General features: G+C 61.6%; 2 protein-coding genes across 6 annotated transcripts in view; one reads left to right on the forward strand and one right to left on the reverse strand.

Annotated features, from left to right (window-relative positions):
• Positions 1-955: 955 nt before the first annotated feature.
• Positions 956-11,693, forward strand: FCER2 (Fc epsilon receptor II). 4 transcript variants are annotated; one of them, XM_040449756.1, is made up of 12 exons: positions 956-1,060; positions 3,427-3,513; positions 5,319-5,439; positions 6,457-6,576; positions 6,902-6,955; positions 7,490-7,552; positions 7,779-7,841; positions 7,945-8,007; positions 8,111-8,200; positions 10,032-10,501; positions 10,628-10,734; positions 10,967-11,693. In XM_040449756.1, exons 3-12 carry the CDS (start codon positions 5,418-5,420, stop codon positions 11,103-11,105), a joined length of 1,191 nt encoding a protein of 396 aa, XP_040305690.1. In that variant the 5' UTR covers positions 956-1,060; positions 3,427-3,513; positions 5,319-5,417; the 3' UTR covers positions 11,106-11,693. The 4 variants fall into 4 exon arrangements, with proteins under 4 accessions (XP_040305690.1, XP_040305692.1, XP_040305689.1 ...); XM_040449758.1 differs by having other exon boundaries at positions 10,350-10,501; XM_040449755.1 differs by lacking the exons at positions 956-1,060; positions 3,427-3,513; positions 5,319-5,439 and adding an exon at positions 5,556-5,798.
• A 3,753-nt stretch (positions 11,694-15,446) lies between these two features.
• Positions 15,447-16,193, reverse strand: part of TRAPPC5 (trafficking protein particle complex subunit 5) — a 2,429-nt gene continuing 1,682 nt past the window's right edge. For both annotated transcript variants that reach the window (XM_040449759.1, XM_040449760.1), the window contains exon 2: positions 15,447-16,064. In XM_040449759.1, coding sequence (XP_040305693.1) covers positions 15,486-16,052 — 567 coding nt within the window. In that variant the 5' untranslated portion in view covers positions 16,053-16,064 and the 3' untranslated portion in view covers positions 15,447-15,485. The remainder of the gene's footprint in view (positions 16,065-16,193) is intronic.

Below are 16,193 nucleotides of genomic sequence, written 5' to 3' on the forward strand. Positions count from 1 at the left end.
ACCTAAGACTGTCCTGCGGATTTGTGAATTTTAAACTTTGTTTTTATGCTGCATCGTGGATGAACCGTGAGGGTGTCATGCTAAGTGAAAGGGACTAAACACCAAAGCACAGACCCTGTAGGATCCCAGTTAGATGCTGTCCCTAGAGGAGTCCCCTCCCCAGAGACAGGAAGTAGATGGAGGGAGCCAGGGGCTGGGCGAGGGCAGGGGGAGTTGGTGTTTCGGGGGGAACGGAGTCTCAGTTTGGCAAGATGGAAAGTTCTAGAGACTGAGGGTGGGGATGGTGGCGTGGTGTGAGTGTGCTTAACGCCACTGCAAATGATTCAAATAGTAAATTTTGTGTTCTGTATATTTTATCACGATGAAAAACCGAAACCTCCCTCGCAAGACCTGGGCCTTTGTTCTCCGAACCTGGCACCCAGTAGGTGCCCAAATAATGGTCGTTGAGTAAATGAAAGAGGAGAGGGCATCTGTCCCCAGCAGATGGAGGGACAGACAGAGACACAGAGAAAGTGTGTTCAAGCCCGAAGCCAGCACCTTCTCTTTGTCTGTCAATCATGCTTCAAAGCAGTGGTTCTCAACTGGGGGTGATTCTGCCCCTCAGGAGGCATTCGGCGATGTCTGGAGACATTTTTGGCGTCGTGACTAGGTAGAAGGGGGGACTACTACTGGGAGCCAGAGGCTAGAGGCCAGGGATGTTGCCAAAGACCCTGCAATCTACAGGACAGCCCCCCACCCCAACAACAAGGAATCATCCGGCCCCAGTGCCAACAGAACTGAGAATGAGAAACCCGGTTTTAAAGCCACCTCCTCCTGCAAGCCCTTTGGGATTTGACACACCCACTTCCCTCCCGCCCCACACACCCCCCTCCTTCCTTTCTCCCTTTTGCAACACCAGGAGGGACCGATCAGGTGGGGAGAGCCGGGGGCTGGGCCACCAGGGTGGGGTTGGGGTCAGCGTGGATGTTCCTTCATCACATTGGAATTGAACGCGGGGCCCTGTTCTAGGTGCTGAGGTTCTAAATTTAGAGGTTGAGGCTCCTCTCCGCACAGAGCACAGGTGAGAGGGTTGGGGATCCGAACACCCTTGGGGGTGAGTTGGGGTTGAATAGCGTCGGGCCGGGGCCAGGGTGGGGACCCGCCCGGGGATCGTTTGTGGTTGTTGCAGGACTCCTGACTCGTTCCTCCTGTGTCCAGATCCAGGTCTGTGCCGAGCGGGGGCCGGGGCGGGGGGGCCGGGGGGGGGGGGTGCTGCCCCGGGCTCAAGGATCCCAAACGTGAAAGAAGAACTGACACCCTCGATGGGGGCCCACATCCGCACGGTTTCCTGTTTTTCCCTTGAAGTGAACAGAGCCCTGGGTCGATACCGCAGAAGGGAAGAGGGAGGGGTCAGTCGCGTGACAGGGTTTACTGCAGCCCCGAGTAGGGGGGTTGAGATGTCACCCCCAAAGCATCCTCTTGTCTAAGTTCAGTCTTGGCAGGGACCCAGCTTCGCAGGAGCCGTGGAACCTTCCGGAAGGACACGGTGGAGACGGTGGGCACCAGTGTGGACGGGGGCTGGGCACCTGGGCTGCAGAGCTCTCAGAGGCTCAGGAACACCAAACAGCATCCCCACCCCATCCTCGATTCGACACCTCCTACCCCGTCCTGTGTCTTCACTGCCACCCAGCGAGGCTTCTTCCCAAACTTTCTCCTCTTCCTTCCTGGGTCCTCAGCACTAGGACAGCCCCGCTGTCTACCAGAGGCTGCGACTGAGACCCAGTCAATTGTTACAGCATCTTCCGGGTGCCCCCCCCCATCCTCACCCATCACCAAAGCCCGTCTCTTCTCAAACCCGTCCAGTCATTCCCACAGCCACTGCCCCAGACACCTCCTCTGGTGCCTGGACCTGGTGACAGCTCCCCAGTGTCCCCACCCCCACCTGGCCCCATGATGACACTCAGGGTCCCCTCCCCCCCGCCGCCAGGGCTCCTGCTGCCTTCTGTCCACCCAGCAGCCCCAGTGACCTCTCTCTGGTGCCCACCTGACCACTCTCTTCCCTACAATGACCATCCCCTGTCCCTTGGCAAAACACGCCGTGGGTTCAAGTCCCCGCAAGTAGCCCAGATCGAGTTGAGAGGGACAGTTGGGGCCCTGAATGAACAGCCTCAACCCAACAGTCATTCAGGCAGTACACATGTCCTGAGGGCCACCCCTTCATGCTGGAAACACAGTGTGACACACGAGGCAGCTTCGTGCCTGCTGTCCTGGAGTGCAAAGTCCAGGGGACATGTCGGGCCAGGCCCCTCCCCATCTGGTGGTTGGCCCAGATCGGTCCCGGTGGGAAAGTGGGACACAGGGGCCCAAATGGGCATCTTCCAGAGTGAGAGGCAGCACATCAAGCCTGGAGGATGGAGGCAGTCCTTCCCGGCGTGGGGATTGGCCTGGGGTGTCCCCCAATCAAGAATGGGAAGAGGGTTAAGGATCAGAGGACACAGTTTAGGGAGGAAGGGCAGGGTGTGAGGTGTGAAGAAGTCCCCATAAGGGGCGCCCGAGTGGCTCAGTCGGTCAGGCGTCCGACTTTGGCTCAGGTCATGATCCCACGGTTCGTGGGTTCGAGCCCCACGTCGGGCTCTGTGCTGACGGCTCAGAGCCTGGAGCCTGCTTCCGATTCTGTGTCTCCCTCTCTCTCTGCTCCTCCCCCACTCCTGCTGTCTCTCTCTGTCTCTCAAAAATAAAATTAAAAAAAAAAAAAAAAAAAAGAAGTCCCCATAAATCCAAGGCTAGGGGCACGGGGGTTAGGGCTGCTGACTTGGGGCCTGTGCTGCCTGGGTTCGAATCCCGGCGTTGCCATTTATGAGCTGTGCAACTTTGGACAAGTTACCTAACCTCTCTGCGCTCCACATTCTTCACCAAGAAGGCAGCATGAGGAACAAAAGCATCTACCTCATAACGTGCGAACGTTAAATGTTTCGATGCACCTGGGACACCGGGAACTGTCCCCCCCCCCCCAACTCCCTGGCACACACTGGTATTAAATTCAACCCTGTAACAAAATTGTTACTATTTGACCAGAATGTTATCTCATGGATCTTTCTGTTTCTTCCCTACCTCCGGGCTCCCTCCCTGCTCATCCCTCTCTCTTTCTCTCTCCTTCCCTTCCCTCTTCCCTGCCACAGTGGTATAGTGACTTAGCCACATTAGTTCAGTCCTCACTCTCCCACTTACTTCCTCCAGCACTCTGGGAATGTGGCTTAGCCTCTCTGGACCTCAGTTTTGCTCACCTGCGTAATGGAGATAATAATAGGACGGACTTTACCCGGTTGTGGGGAGCATCAGGGGAGGCCATGCGTGTAATATGGGTAACCAGGTGGCAAGCCCATAATTAGGCCTGTGAAAATAGAAGCCGTGGGTGGGCCTGCTTTCAGAAGAAAACTGTCTCCCCAGGCCAAGGTCCTCACCACCGCCCGCGGCCCCGCCGGCCCCTCCAACCCGCCCCAGCGGACCAGGACAGCGACGCCGTTCGCGGCGCATGTGAGTGCGAGATACGTGCGAGTGGGTGGGCGTGCGACCGCGCGTCTGCGTGTGAATGTGGGAGCACGCGCGTGTGACCCTCTGTGTGCGTGTGCGTGTGTGTTGGGACGTGGGACGTTGAAGGTTCCTTGGAAGGAGCGGCCTCGGGGCTGGGTCTCAAGGGACAGACGGGCGGTGGGCAGCGGGCAGCGTGGACGGAATCGGCAGGCGCGCGGGGTCCTGGGTCGGGGCAGTTGAAGCCAGCGCCTGGTGTGACCGAGCAGAACAGATGAGCTTGGTGGGTGCACCGGGGGCTGATCGTGTGGACCCCGGAGGGCCGCGGAAAGCCGTCCGCAGGGCTGGGAGCTCCTAAGTCAGAAAGACGGCCCGGCATCAGGACCCTGCCCCCTGGCACTCACTGGCAGACACCCATCAGGAGGCCGTGTCCCCAGGTGGTTGAGCTAATAGGCTCCGATGTCACCTGTCCTGGGTTCAAGTCCCCGTTCTACCATCGTGTGGCATGGACAAATTACTTACCTCCTCGGGGCCTCAGTTTCCCCAGCTCCCCACCAGCAGGTTAACCGAGCGCCTGCTGCGTGCCACGCCCATCGTGCTTCATCCAGTGGGCTTGGAACGGTCACCCCTCGTTGACAGATGAGCAAACTTAAGTCGCTCGTCCTGGGAGAAGCCGGGACTCAGCCCCCAGTCTGTCCAGCTTGGGCTCAGGCACGTTTGGCTGCAGGATGGTCACGCCTCTGGCCTCTTCCATGATGGCACAAGGTCCAGTGGGAGCTGCCGTTAATCAGAGCCTGGTCACTCCCCACACCCACCTCCCCGGGGCTCAGAGAGGGGAAGCATATTGCCCATAGTCCTACGGCAAGAGAGGCAGCCTGTAACCAAACCCGCCCTCTTTGGCACAAAATAGGTGCTCAAAAGACTTTGGGGCGCCTGGGTGGCTCCCTCGGTTAAGCCTCTGACTCCTGATTTCGGCTCAGGTCATGATCTCACGGTTCATGGGCTCGAGCCCCGCGTCAGGCTCTGCGCTGGCAGTGTGGAGCCTGCTGGGGATTCTCTCTCTCCCTCTCTCCCTCTCTCTCTCTGCCCCTCCCTGCTCACTCCCTCTCTCAAAATAAACAAATAAACTTAAAAACAATTTTTTTTTTAAAAGTCAAGATACTTTAAAGATGCCTTGGGCACATTGCAGAAGAGGAAGCTGAGGTCTGGTGACGGAGTTTCTGCACCGCCCAGCAAGGCCTGACACACAGCAGGTGCCTGATAAGTGTTTAGGATCTGAAGACCCACTGTGCGCGCACGGCATCTTGCCGAGACACTCACCTATGTTGTCATCTCATTTGATCCTACCTCGACCTCGTGAGTTGGGTACGAGCGTCCCTCCCATTCTATAGAGGGGACCCTGACGCTCGGGAAGGTTGAGTCCCAAGCCACGTTGGCAACCGGCGGTGACAGCAGCAAGCTGATGATATTTGTGGGGCGACGGACCAGCCCTTGATCGAAGCACCTGACACATCCGTGAAGGGCACGTCACCACCCTGTGGTGCGGGTGTTATTGGCGTTTTATGGATGAGGCGGTTGGTTTTGAGGTTCGGTCACTCGCTGCATTTATGAGGCACCTGCCGTGTACCCGGCCTGCGTCGGCTCTGGGGCGCCCACCTCTGGTCTCAGGCCTGTGTCTCCCAGTGAAATGCCGCGCTGACTCCTGGTCACGGACGAAACGAAATCAGCCAATGGTCACCGAGCTCCTCGAGTCCCAGACGCTGTCCTGAGCCCGTAACCAGAGCCTGACGTCTAACCTTAATGCTCCTCAGAACCCGGATCCCGGCCAGAGCCGCGACGACACCCGCTAAGTGGGCTGCCTTGGGAGGTGGTGAGCAGCCTGTCACTGGGAGAATCCAAGCAGGGCGGCCATGGAGGAACATGTCTACTCAGGTGAGAGGGCTCTCTGGAGCTGACCCTGGCAAAACCGAGCACCTGGCCTCCTCCCTTCCACCCAGGAGAGGAGAGGGGTTCCTGGGTCTCTCTCTGGGAAGAAGGCCCAGCAAGGGGTGAGGGGGAGGTGAGCCCCGACTGGCCTTCTGGGCACAGAGCCAAGCAGGAGGGGGAAGCCGCAGGCCCCTCCCTGCCCTGACTCAACGCCCTCCAACAAAAAAAATCGGCTCCAGCTCGGGTGCTGGGAGCCCGATAGATTTGGAAGTAGAACGGGGATTCAGAGCAAGTAGAATCCAGCACGATGAATCCTCACGGCCAGGGCGAGGGCAGGGGGCCCGGACCCACGGTGGGGAGTCAAGGTAGAGTCCTGGGGGCCCCAGGGATTGTGGTGAGGCTCCGGGGGGTCTGACATCCGGGGGAAAAGGCTGGGGAAGGGCTTGGATATGGAGGAAGAACACAGACCCAGCGTCCTGGGTTTAGAGAAGGGGTGCGGGGTGGAAGACAGCCACAGGGTGAGGGCAGGAGGTCCAAGGGGAAGGAGGACCCAGCTTCCCGGGGCATGAGGCTGGAGCTCGAGGTGGTGCGTGAGGGGGTAAGGGAAGAGGGTCACGGCGAGAGCTGGGTGGCAGTCGGCCACCTGATGGGGGACCACGGAGGGAGGGTCTCAGCTCCCGGCCCCCCACCCCGGGCTGCCTTTCTGGACGGCGCCCTGGCCCCAAGTCAGGCTTGCTGACCACCGGGGTGTGGGCAGAAGGGCTGGACGGCCGGAGGGACAGATTCAGAGATGCACAGACGCAGAAGTGGACGGGGTCGGGGCGGGGGGGCACCGGTGGGGCACGAAGGCGGCATGTGGGGAAGGTGTGCGGAGCAGGCTGGGGGTCCACTGAGACCCACGGCTTTAGTGTGGGCTCTGGACGGGCTCCCAGGACTTAGGGGCTGTGGGTGACGGGGGGACAGGCAGAGCCAAGCCCCGTCTCACGCCGCACCCCTTGGCGCTCCCCCCTCGACGCCCAGCAGAGTTCCCAAACCTTCCCGGAAGGCGGCGGCGGTGCTGTCGGCAAGGGACCCAGATGGCACTGTTGGGGCTGGCGACCGTCATGCTGTGGGCCGGGCTGCTGACCCTGCTTCTCTTTTGGCGTGAGGACACCCCCAGCCCCATGCGGCCCCTCTCTTGTGCTCTCTCCCAGAACCCCACTTTCAGATGCTGGGACGTCACGCCCCTCCGAGTCCAATTTCCCCATCGTGCCTCCCACCTTGTCCCCAGCGGTCCCCTCCCGAGGCCCTCTGCCCCCCCCCCACCCGAGAGCTCCCCACCCCGTCCAGCGTCTCTGTCTCCCATCCTTTCTGTGCCTCCCAAGTGGTATATACCCAAGGCCTCCCTCCCCAGCTGACAGGTGTGGGGGGGGTGTGGTCGGGGGCTCCTGAAAACCCGTCTTCGCCCCTCCTCTTCTCTCCTCCCCAGACTGGGACGCTGTGCAGAATCTGAAACAGCTGGAAGAAACCGCTGCCCAGAACGGTAGGGGGGAGGGGTGGGGGGGAGAGGAGGCAGGGAGGGGGGCTCTCGTCCTGCTTCGGCCACTGGCCACTGTGGGACATGGGAGAAGGACTGCGCTCCAGCATCCCCTGCCGGGAAGTGGGGGTCAGCCTGCATCGCCCCCTCCCCTTGGGGTGAAAACCCGGAGCCTCTGGGAGAGACGGGGGGCTCTACGAGGTGTCTGATGGGCTGTTAAGTAATGGCTCCAGGCCTCGGTTCCCTCACCTGTAAAGTGGGCATCATTTCAGGGTATCGAGGCAGAAACGAGCTGAGACTTGGTGAAGCATTTAGACCTGCCTCCAGTGAGCTTTCAGGAAACGCCAGCTGCTTTTACGTTGCGTTCTGGGTGGGGGGGAGGGTGCACGTGTTCATCCTATTCTTGCCTGCGTCTTCCTCGGTACCTTGTCCCCAAAATGAAAATGTGAGGGGACCCTGCACTCGGGGCCAGGGAGGGGAAGGATTTGAGGACGTGCCTTCCTGGTTCCTGAGGACACATCGTCTTTCCTGCGGTCCCAGTCTCTCAGGTTGCCAAGGACTTGGAAAGACACAGAGGGGACGAGATGGCCCAGAAATCCCGGGGTGAGTGATGTCAGCTCAGGTCGAGGAGGAGGAGTGGGGTGGGGGTGGGGGAGCCTGGATTAACATGTGGACAGAGTGCTCTAGGCCACCCGTGAATGGCAAAGTGAGCAGGGGACCCCGAAGACAGAGGCGAGAAGGACAAAGGGGCCAGCGGGGGAGCTGAGGGGGGGGGGCAGGGGCGGCCCTGAGGACCTGCTTACCACTGAGCCCCCTCCCCTGCACCCAGCTGCCCAGGTGTCACAGAACATGGAGGAAATCCAAGCTGAACAGACAAGAATGAAAGCTCAGGGTGAGAGGCTGGTGGGGACGGGGGTCCTAGAGCTGGGAGGGACCGTGAGGCTGGGGGCCGGGCTCGGGGACTCCCAGCCCTGACCCCAGCCCGGCCCCGTCAGACTCTGAGCTCTCCCGGAACCTGGATGGACTTCGTTCGGACCTGAGCAACCTCAAGTCCCAGAGTGAGCCTTGGGAGGGGACAGGGTAGAGGGTGGAGGTGGAGGGGGGGCGGGGGGCGCGCTCCAAGCTCGTCTCTGACCACCGTCCCCCACCCAATCACCCGAGGCTTGAACGAGAGGCGCGCCGCCTTGCACTCGTTGGAAAGGCTCCAGCAGGAGGTGGTAAAGCTGTGGATTGAGCTCCACGTGTCCAACGGTGAGTGTGCTCGTGAGTCTGGGCCTGTGGTGTGCCGGGGCGTGCGAGCGACGGGACGGGTGTGGGGGGGTGTGTGCTAGAGGGCTGCACGTGACCGCGTGGACGGGTGTGGGCTTACGTGTGCGGCAGGGTCCATGGGGGACACGCGGCAGTTTCTCTCTGAGTCCAGCTGCCTCTCTCCACGGAACTGGAGCTGGGGGGGGGGCGGGGGGGGTGGAGCTCGCACGCTTTTTTCCCTCCTTCAGGTCGAAGCTTCCCTGTGTGTCACCATCTCTGGGTTCGCTTTGCTTCTCCTTCCTCTGCCCCTCGTGGCTCAGAAGAGGGTCATCAGTAGGACGCCCTCAGCCACAGCCCTCCCAGAAGATTGTCTGACCAGCCACGGGGCTCAAGGGGGCGGGTCCCCTCTGCAGAGACGGGGCAATGCTGGTGGTGACGAGGCTTGGGGTGAGGGGTGGCCCCGGCAGGCTTCAGGAAGAGCAGAAATCCCGTCAGCGTGCCTTCAACCTGGGACAGGAACCCGGGCGCTCCCCACCCCCACCCTTGGTTTTTGACTTTCCACCCCTGGGAAGCCCCTGCTGCCCTAGTTGGCGAAGAGAAGAGGAAGGTTCTGTGCTTGGTGTGGGGTGCAGCCCCCCGGGACATGCCGTGGCTGTGGGAATCCCAGCCAGAAACCCGGCAGTGGTCCCTCTGCGGAGGGCTCTGGGCCACGTTCATGTGGATGGATGACCTCCCAGTTCCTACCCGGTCCCTGGGGTGACCTGGGGGCTGAGGCCAGCTCCAGGGCTGTCTCTTGATGGGGACACAGGCAGGGTACCTCCCTCCAGGTTTTCTTCAAGTGCCCAGGGATACCCCCTTCCGGTTTTAATGTTCCCCACCCCCCTGCACCAGTGGCCACATACTGGTTACTGGCCCATGTGTGAGAAACACATCCAGCTTTGATCCCCCAGAGGTTGGGGACCCCAGGTCTCTTTTAAAAATTCCTCCCAAGCTCTGGAGCCCTCTCTGCACATCATTCCAAGAAAAGCTGTTTTCAATCAAGAGTGAGTCAAGCCAGTAACAGTGGGTTTAACCCCCCATCTGGGAGTCCTGGGTGGGAGGTGTGGTGACAGTGCCTAAGAGTTTCTCCGGGATGTGGACAAGAGGAGACAGAGACCAAGGCGGCCCCAGGTCAAGGCCATGCGGACCCAGCCCTCCCTAAGCTCTCCTGCTCGGTCCCTCCAACTAGACAGAAATCGTTGCATTCTCCCCAAATCTGGTCAACAAGGCTGGTTTTGAGGGTGCCGGTAGCAATGGCCACCAGGGTTGTCACTGGAGCTGTTGGTGGGGACAATACAAGGGGACCATGATGCTGGCAACCGTGGCCTTGGCAGGTCGGCCCTGGTGATTAAGCCGTGGCTGGTGTGAAGACGGTGTTGGCCGTGCTGGTGGCACTGGAGAGAGGTTGCTGGCGATCCTGGGTCCCCCCGGTGATGGCGGTGGGACTGAAGGTGCCGCTGAGAGCGGTGGGGTTGGTGGCCATGGTGTTGGAGGTTGACACGCTTCTGACCGTGAACGTGTTTGTGGTGATGCCGTTGGTGGTCGAGGGGCCACGGGCCACAGTGCTGGTGACGTGGTGATGCCGCGGGTCTCTTTGTGGGGCTGATGCTGGCAGAGGCCAAAGAGCTGCTGGCCAAGAGGTGTCTACGATGACGGCGTCGGTGACAGGCATTCTTGGGGGGGGAGGGCGGGGAGGGGCGATATTTGTGGCAATGGTGCGGGCAGCCGAGGTGCTCCCGCCGGGCGGCTGGTCTGGCCGGGAAGAGGGGCAACCTGCAAGTTGGTCTGCTTTCAGCCCGGACCCCAAGAGTGACCCCAGGAGAGACGCTGCCACCCACCCTGCCTATTGTCCCCACGGTGCCAGCCACAGCGCTGGCCACAACGTCCGCCACCGTGCCGGCCACAGCGCCCGCCACGGCGCCGGCCACAACGTCCGCCATGGCGCCGGCCACAGAGCCCGCCACGGCGCCGGCCACAACGTCCGCCACCGCGCTGGCCACAGCGCCGGCCACGGCGCCGGCCACGTCCGCCACAGCGCCGGCCACAGAGCCCGCCACGGCGCCCGCCACGGCGCCCACCACGGCCGCACCCCTGAGCCTCTCCTCCGCCCCAGGCTCCACGTGTAACACGTGCCCCGAGAACTGGGTCAACTTCCAGAGGAAGTGCTACTACTTCGGCGAGGGCGCCAAGAAGTGGATCCAGGCCCGGTTTGCCTGCAGCAAACTGCAAGGGCGGCTGGTCAGCATCCACAGCCAAGAGGAGCAGGTGGGCGGGGCTCTGCGGAGGGCGTGGCCAGCAGGGGGCGGGGATCCCACCGCGACCTCTTGTGCGGTGGGGGTGGGGACCCCAGGCACAACCCCGCAGCCCCTGCAGCCCCGTCCTGCCCCCCAGGACTTCCTGGCCAAACGCGCCAACAGGAAGGGCACCTGGATTGGCCTTCGGGACCTGGACATAGAGGGGGAGTTTATCTGGATGGATGAGAACCCCCTGAACTACAGGTGAGGCCCAGACTCCGACGGGGGCGGGCGGGGGGGGGGGGGGTGCCTGTCCGCAGTGGTCGGGTTGAGGGGAGGGGATGTGGGCAGCCGGTGTCCCTGGGCTTGCAGGGCGTGGGGAGTAGGGATCCAGGGATGGGGGGAGGGGCCCAGACCCCGAGGGATGCGTCTAGGCCGAAGGCAGTAGGGCTCCTGCCCCGGAGCCCATCCTCTGACCTGAAGTCTTCTGCTCCAGCAACTGGCGGCCGGGGGAACCCAACAACCAGGGCCAGGGCGAGGACTGTGTGATGATGCAGGGCTCCGGGCAGTGGAACGATGCCTTCTGTGGCAGCCGGCTGGACGGCTGGGTGTGTGACCGGCTGGCCACATGCTGACCGCCCCTCCCCCGCCACCTCGGCCCCCTCCCTGGGGTTCCCCGGGAGGTCCTTGGAGACGCAGACCCTCATGGCCCCCTGCCCACCTGCCAGGTGCACCCCTGCGTTGCTCCCCCAGCTCAGACACAGGAGCAGCCGGGCCCACGGCGGGGCCCGCAGCCGCGGCCTGGATGCCTGTTTTGTGGCTAAGGCCCCAGCAACCCTTTCTCCCGCCCAAGAGGAAGAAGGGCTGTTGACCCCTCCCCGGCTCCTGCCAATGCCCCTGAGGGCCTGTCCCTTACTCCTCAGCCCAGCAGGCTGTCACCATGTCCCTGCCTTCAAGGGCTCAGAGTACCCACCTCGAGAACTTTCCAGAGAGCCTCAGACCCCTGTGAGCTTCCTCTGTCGGGCCGCCCCGCCGTCTGCTGGAGTCAGGACCACACCCCCGCCCCACCCCTGGCCTCCCCAGATGCAGTCCCCGTGTCTTAGCACCCCTGGGAGAGGTCCCCGGCTCAGGCAGCCAGCCCCCTTGCCCCCAGCCCATGTCAATAAAATGGGGGTGAAGATGGCCCCATCTCAGAAGCCTCCAGGCGTGGGAGCCGGGAGTTCAGAACCTGGTGCCTGAGTCCGTCTGAGTATCCAGAACAGCTGAAGCAGCAATTGTATCTCTCCACCGTTTCCCCTCTACTTTATTACAAGAAGCATGTACTAGACAGGGCTGGAGACAAAGATTCTGGGATCTAATGGAGCAGAGAACACCCTAGACACCTAAAAGTACCGCAGGGCAGGGCAGTGGGCTGGTTCCCCCCCCCCCCCCAGGCTGCTGGCAGGAGGGCACAAGCTCACGCATGGGAAGTGCTGAATGGACCTGGTATACAGAAGGCACTCAGTAAATGCTAGCAGGCCCAGGGGTGGCCTGGCCACCCAGGTCCAAAGGTGCTGGTGTGACTCGGACACAGGTTTTGAAAGAAACAGGTGGCACCAGCCCTGCACCAGAGGCTGAGGAGGGAGGCGGGCCAGGATCGCAGGACACCCCTCGTTAAACTCCTCGCCTACCCACCCCACCCCCAGCTCCCGGTGTAGGAAGAAAGAACCAGGGGCGCCTGGGTGGCTCACTTGGTGAAGGGTCTGGCTTCGGCTCAGCTCATGACCTCACAGTTCGCAGGTTCAAGCCCCGCATCGGTTTGTGCTGAGGGCGGAGCCTGGAGCCTGCTTCCCATTCTGTCTCTGCCTCTCTCTCTCTGCCCCTCCCCTGCTTGCACTCTCTCTCTTTCTAAAAATAAATCAACATTAAAAAAAGAAAAGGAAGAACCAGATGGCTCACGTGATTCTCAGGCTTCCTGGAGGGGACTCCGTGGGGGGAGGACCACACTGGACCACCTTGGACCTGGGAGTCAGGGGCCCGGGCCTAGGGGGCTGGGGAGGGCCCTACAGTGGCACCCAGGAGACCTGGGGCCGGGATAGGGCAGGGATAGAGCTCGTCCTAGGTCACCTGTTACCAAGCCATTGTCCCTCCCCCCCACCACCACCAATGTCTGCCTCCTCCAGACCCCTCCCAGCCCCCAGGCCAGAGCACAACTACCTACCTGAGCTCCGCAAAGGGGACTCCCAGCCCCACTCTGCAGGTCACCCAGGCCCGTGTTGGGATGACAGTCATCACCGGTTTCCCTCACTGAACCCTCCAAATCCTCAGGGAAAGCCATGTGCAGAATCTGTCCACTCCTCACCCCTCCAGCAACCGCCTCGGTATAGCCCCTGCCCTAGCTTGCCTCAATCTCTTCTTCACTGTCCCAGACCTTCCAGAAGTTTCCTTCTGGCTCAGAGGAAAAAAACCCCACAGTCTTACAGGGTGCTTTGCAATTGCAGAATCCCTGCAGCTTGCCTTGTCTCCCCAGCTTCACCTCCTCTCTGCCCTCCCCCAACCCCAGCACCTACACCAGCCTCCTCACTGGCCCTTACACATATAGGCTTGCTCTTTGCCTCAGGGCCTTTGCACATGCCCCCTCCCCTGCTAGCTCTTCAGTGAGGGCTATCCTGGGCTCCCCGTCCTTCCTGTTTAAAATGACACCCCTGACTCCGGCTCCCTTTTACCTTTGGTCTACTTTCTCACCACAGAACGTTTCCCCTTCCAACCAAACTTGTCACTCACGGATCTGTGTGTGCTCGCCGCCCCCCCCCCCCCCACGCCCAGGGCTAGCATGTGAGCTTCAGGAGGGCAGGTGCATTGGTCTTGCTCTCAGCTGTGACCTCAGCAGCTGACACAGAGTAGGTGTTCAATAAATAGCTGTTGGATAATCAATGTGTGTCCATGGGCGAATGACCTCTTCTCACAGAACCCACTTTGTGGTCTGTTCAACGAGGGGGAGCCTCATGTCTGGCTGGCTCACCGAGGGCTGGTGCTGGGTTCCTCCTCCTCACCCCCCACCCCCGGGCCCCCGCCAACCTGTCTGGGGGCTTCAGGACTTCAGCAGGGACTTTATTTGCAGCTCACAAACCCCCGCCCCGCATCCCGCCCTCGGGGACCAGCCCATCTCTTCCTCCCCCTGCCCTTTCTCTCTGGCAAACTTCACTGCCAGGCCTCTGGATGCAGCAGGCTGGGCCATCCCTGCCTCCCGCAACCTGCCCCTCACCCAGCAGGCCCTGCAGGCCAAGCTCGCCAGGGTCCCCGGGGGACCTGAGGCTGCTAAGCCCAAAGCCTCCCCCAGCTCCCCCTGAAAATCCGGCTTCCCAGGCACCAGGTGCCCTGCCCACTCCACCCAGACGGGCGGCACCCGCCACCGTGCTGACTCCTGGACTCCAGACCTCCGATCCTCCTTGGCTTCCTAGACATTGACCCCTCGCCCCCGATTCAGACTGCCACTGTGACCACCCCCTTCCCCAGGCAACAGCTATTTCCTGACCATGGCCATCCCTGTGCTATACACGGGAGGCACCCCCAAGTTCCATTTATGGACCACGTATCTTCAAGATGTGCCGACACCCCCCCCCATCACCCTGGTTGGAATTCCCGAAACTGCCCCCTGACCAAACCCGGCACCTCGGCCCCACCCCCATGCCCGCCTCCACCATGCACCCCAAAAACGCAATGGAAAAGCTGCATCCGTCCCGCCCTTAAACCCTCCATCAACAGTGAGGGGACCCAGCCCAGGGCACCGCCAAGTTCTCCTTCACATCAGGCTCATTGAAATCCAGGGGAAGGGGGAGGGGGAGGGAGGAAGAGACATTTGAAAAGTTTCCCCCCAAAAGTCTGGCAGGATGGACCCTGGGGAGGAGGAGCTCTCAGGAACCCCGCGAGGGTGGTGGGCAGAAGGGAAAGGCAGGGTTGCCTCAGGCGTCAGATTTTACTTTTTAAACAAGGCACACACGGGGCACCTGGCTAGCTCAGTAGGTACGGCACACAACTCTTGATCCTGATCAGGGTTGTGAGCTCGAGCCCCGTGTTGGGTGTAGACGTTACTTAAAAGTAAAATTGTAAAAAAACACAACAAGGATATGTTCACGTATCATCAATATCAACTTCAAAATACGGTAGGCGCCCCGAGATTTCGGAAGTGAGCCCATCCATTTCCCCAGGTCTCCAGGGGGGGGGATTCTTAAAATGCGGCCCCCCGGAGCATCAGCCAGTTCCTGGGAACTTCCAGAAATGCAAATCCTCAGCCCACTCAGATCTGCAGAATCGGAAACTCTGGGGGTGGGGCCCGGCCACCCCAGTTGGAACATACTCTGTGCCCTAGAGCACCGCTTCTCAAAATAGGGTACACAGGAATCCCCTGGGGATCTTGCCGAATGACACGCTGTTAGTGGGCCTTCGGGGGGGCCCGAGAGTCCGCATTTCTGACAACCTCCCAGGAGATACGGAGGCTGCCTGTCGTGGACCACACTTTGAGAGGCAAGGCTCTAAAGCAGGGGTCAGCAAAGGATCCCCCTCCGCCTGTTTTCTAGACACACAGCCGCACCCAATCCTTGGCATGCTGCCGTCTACACCGCGGAGCAGAGTGGCTGGACAGAGACTTCTAGGCATAAACTCCTATCTGGTCCTTTACAGAAGTAGTGTGCCCGCCTGATGGAGCCTCTCTCCGCCTGATCCCTCACCCCCCACCTCTCCGGCCTGGCCTCCAATCGTGATTCCAGAGAGGGTCGGCATCCTCCTGCCTCCAGCCACGCCAGCAGCTCCTTGTGCAGACTTCTCTCCACACTGCCCCCCGCCTTCCCCCGGCCCTGTCTGGAAGCCCACCCCCACCGCAGCCCCATGGCATCCCAAACAGGCTCGGGTCCCGGCCTCCCTCACCAGCCTGAGGCAGGGACCTGGGTCGAGGCGTTGAGCGGATCTCTGAGGCCCCCCCCACAAGACACAAGACACACTTGGGAAGGGGGCTCTCTGCATCTTTATCTCCCGCGGGGTCAGCGGCCCTCCAGCGCCCGGTCTCGGGCTATGACGGCCTCCTCAAACTTGATCATGAGCGTGGTGCCCTTGTGCCAGTGCGCCGTGACCTTAGCAGGAAAGCCGCTGTGCGTGAGCACCGCCTCCACGATGCCCGCCGTGAAGCTGGCGCAGTTGAGCGTGCTGTTCTCCTTGGGCACGGAGATGTAGGTGTTGATGAGCGGCTCCCGCTCTATGATGTAGAAGGTTCGCGCGTCGTCGTTGGCCTGCTCCAGCTTGTCGGCCTCCTTGCCGAAGAGCGCCTTCCACACGGCGCCCTTGACGAAGAGCAGGGCGCCCAGCACCTTGGTCTCGCGCCGGGCACCCTTTTCGCGGGCCACCAGGGCGTCCAGAACGCGCGCGCCCACCTGGCGGCCCAGCGCGGCCAGGCGCGCCTGCAGCTCGGCCACGGAGAAGACGCGGCTCTGGCAGTGCTGTACCAGCTCGGAGAAGAGCAGCGCGAAGGCGCTCAGGCTCACCTCGGTGCGCGGCCGCACCAGCGCGCGCTCCAGCAGCGCCGACTTTCCGCGCGTGAAGCGCGCCTCCATCCTGCCGCCGCCCTGCGGGGACACAAGGAAACGCGTGTGGGGCGGGGAGGGGGGTGCGGAGAACGCGCTACCGGGTCTGTGTGCTCCACTGCTGACCTCCCGTGTAGGAAAAGAAGAGGGGGAAAGAAAGCGGGGGGGGGG

Source organism: Herpailurus yagouaroundi, unplaced genomic scaffold, assembly GCF_014898765.1.
Source record: "Herpailurus yagouaroundi ecotype Mexico unplaced genomic scaffold, PumYag 200, whole genome shotgun sequence".
NCBI classification, from domain to species: domain Eukaryota; kingdom Metazoa; phylum Chordata; class Mammalia; order Carnivora; family Felidae; genus Herpailurus; species Herpailurus yagouaroundi.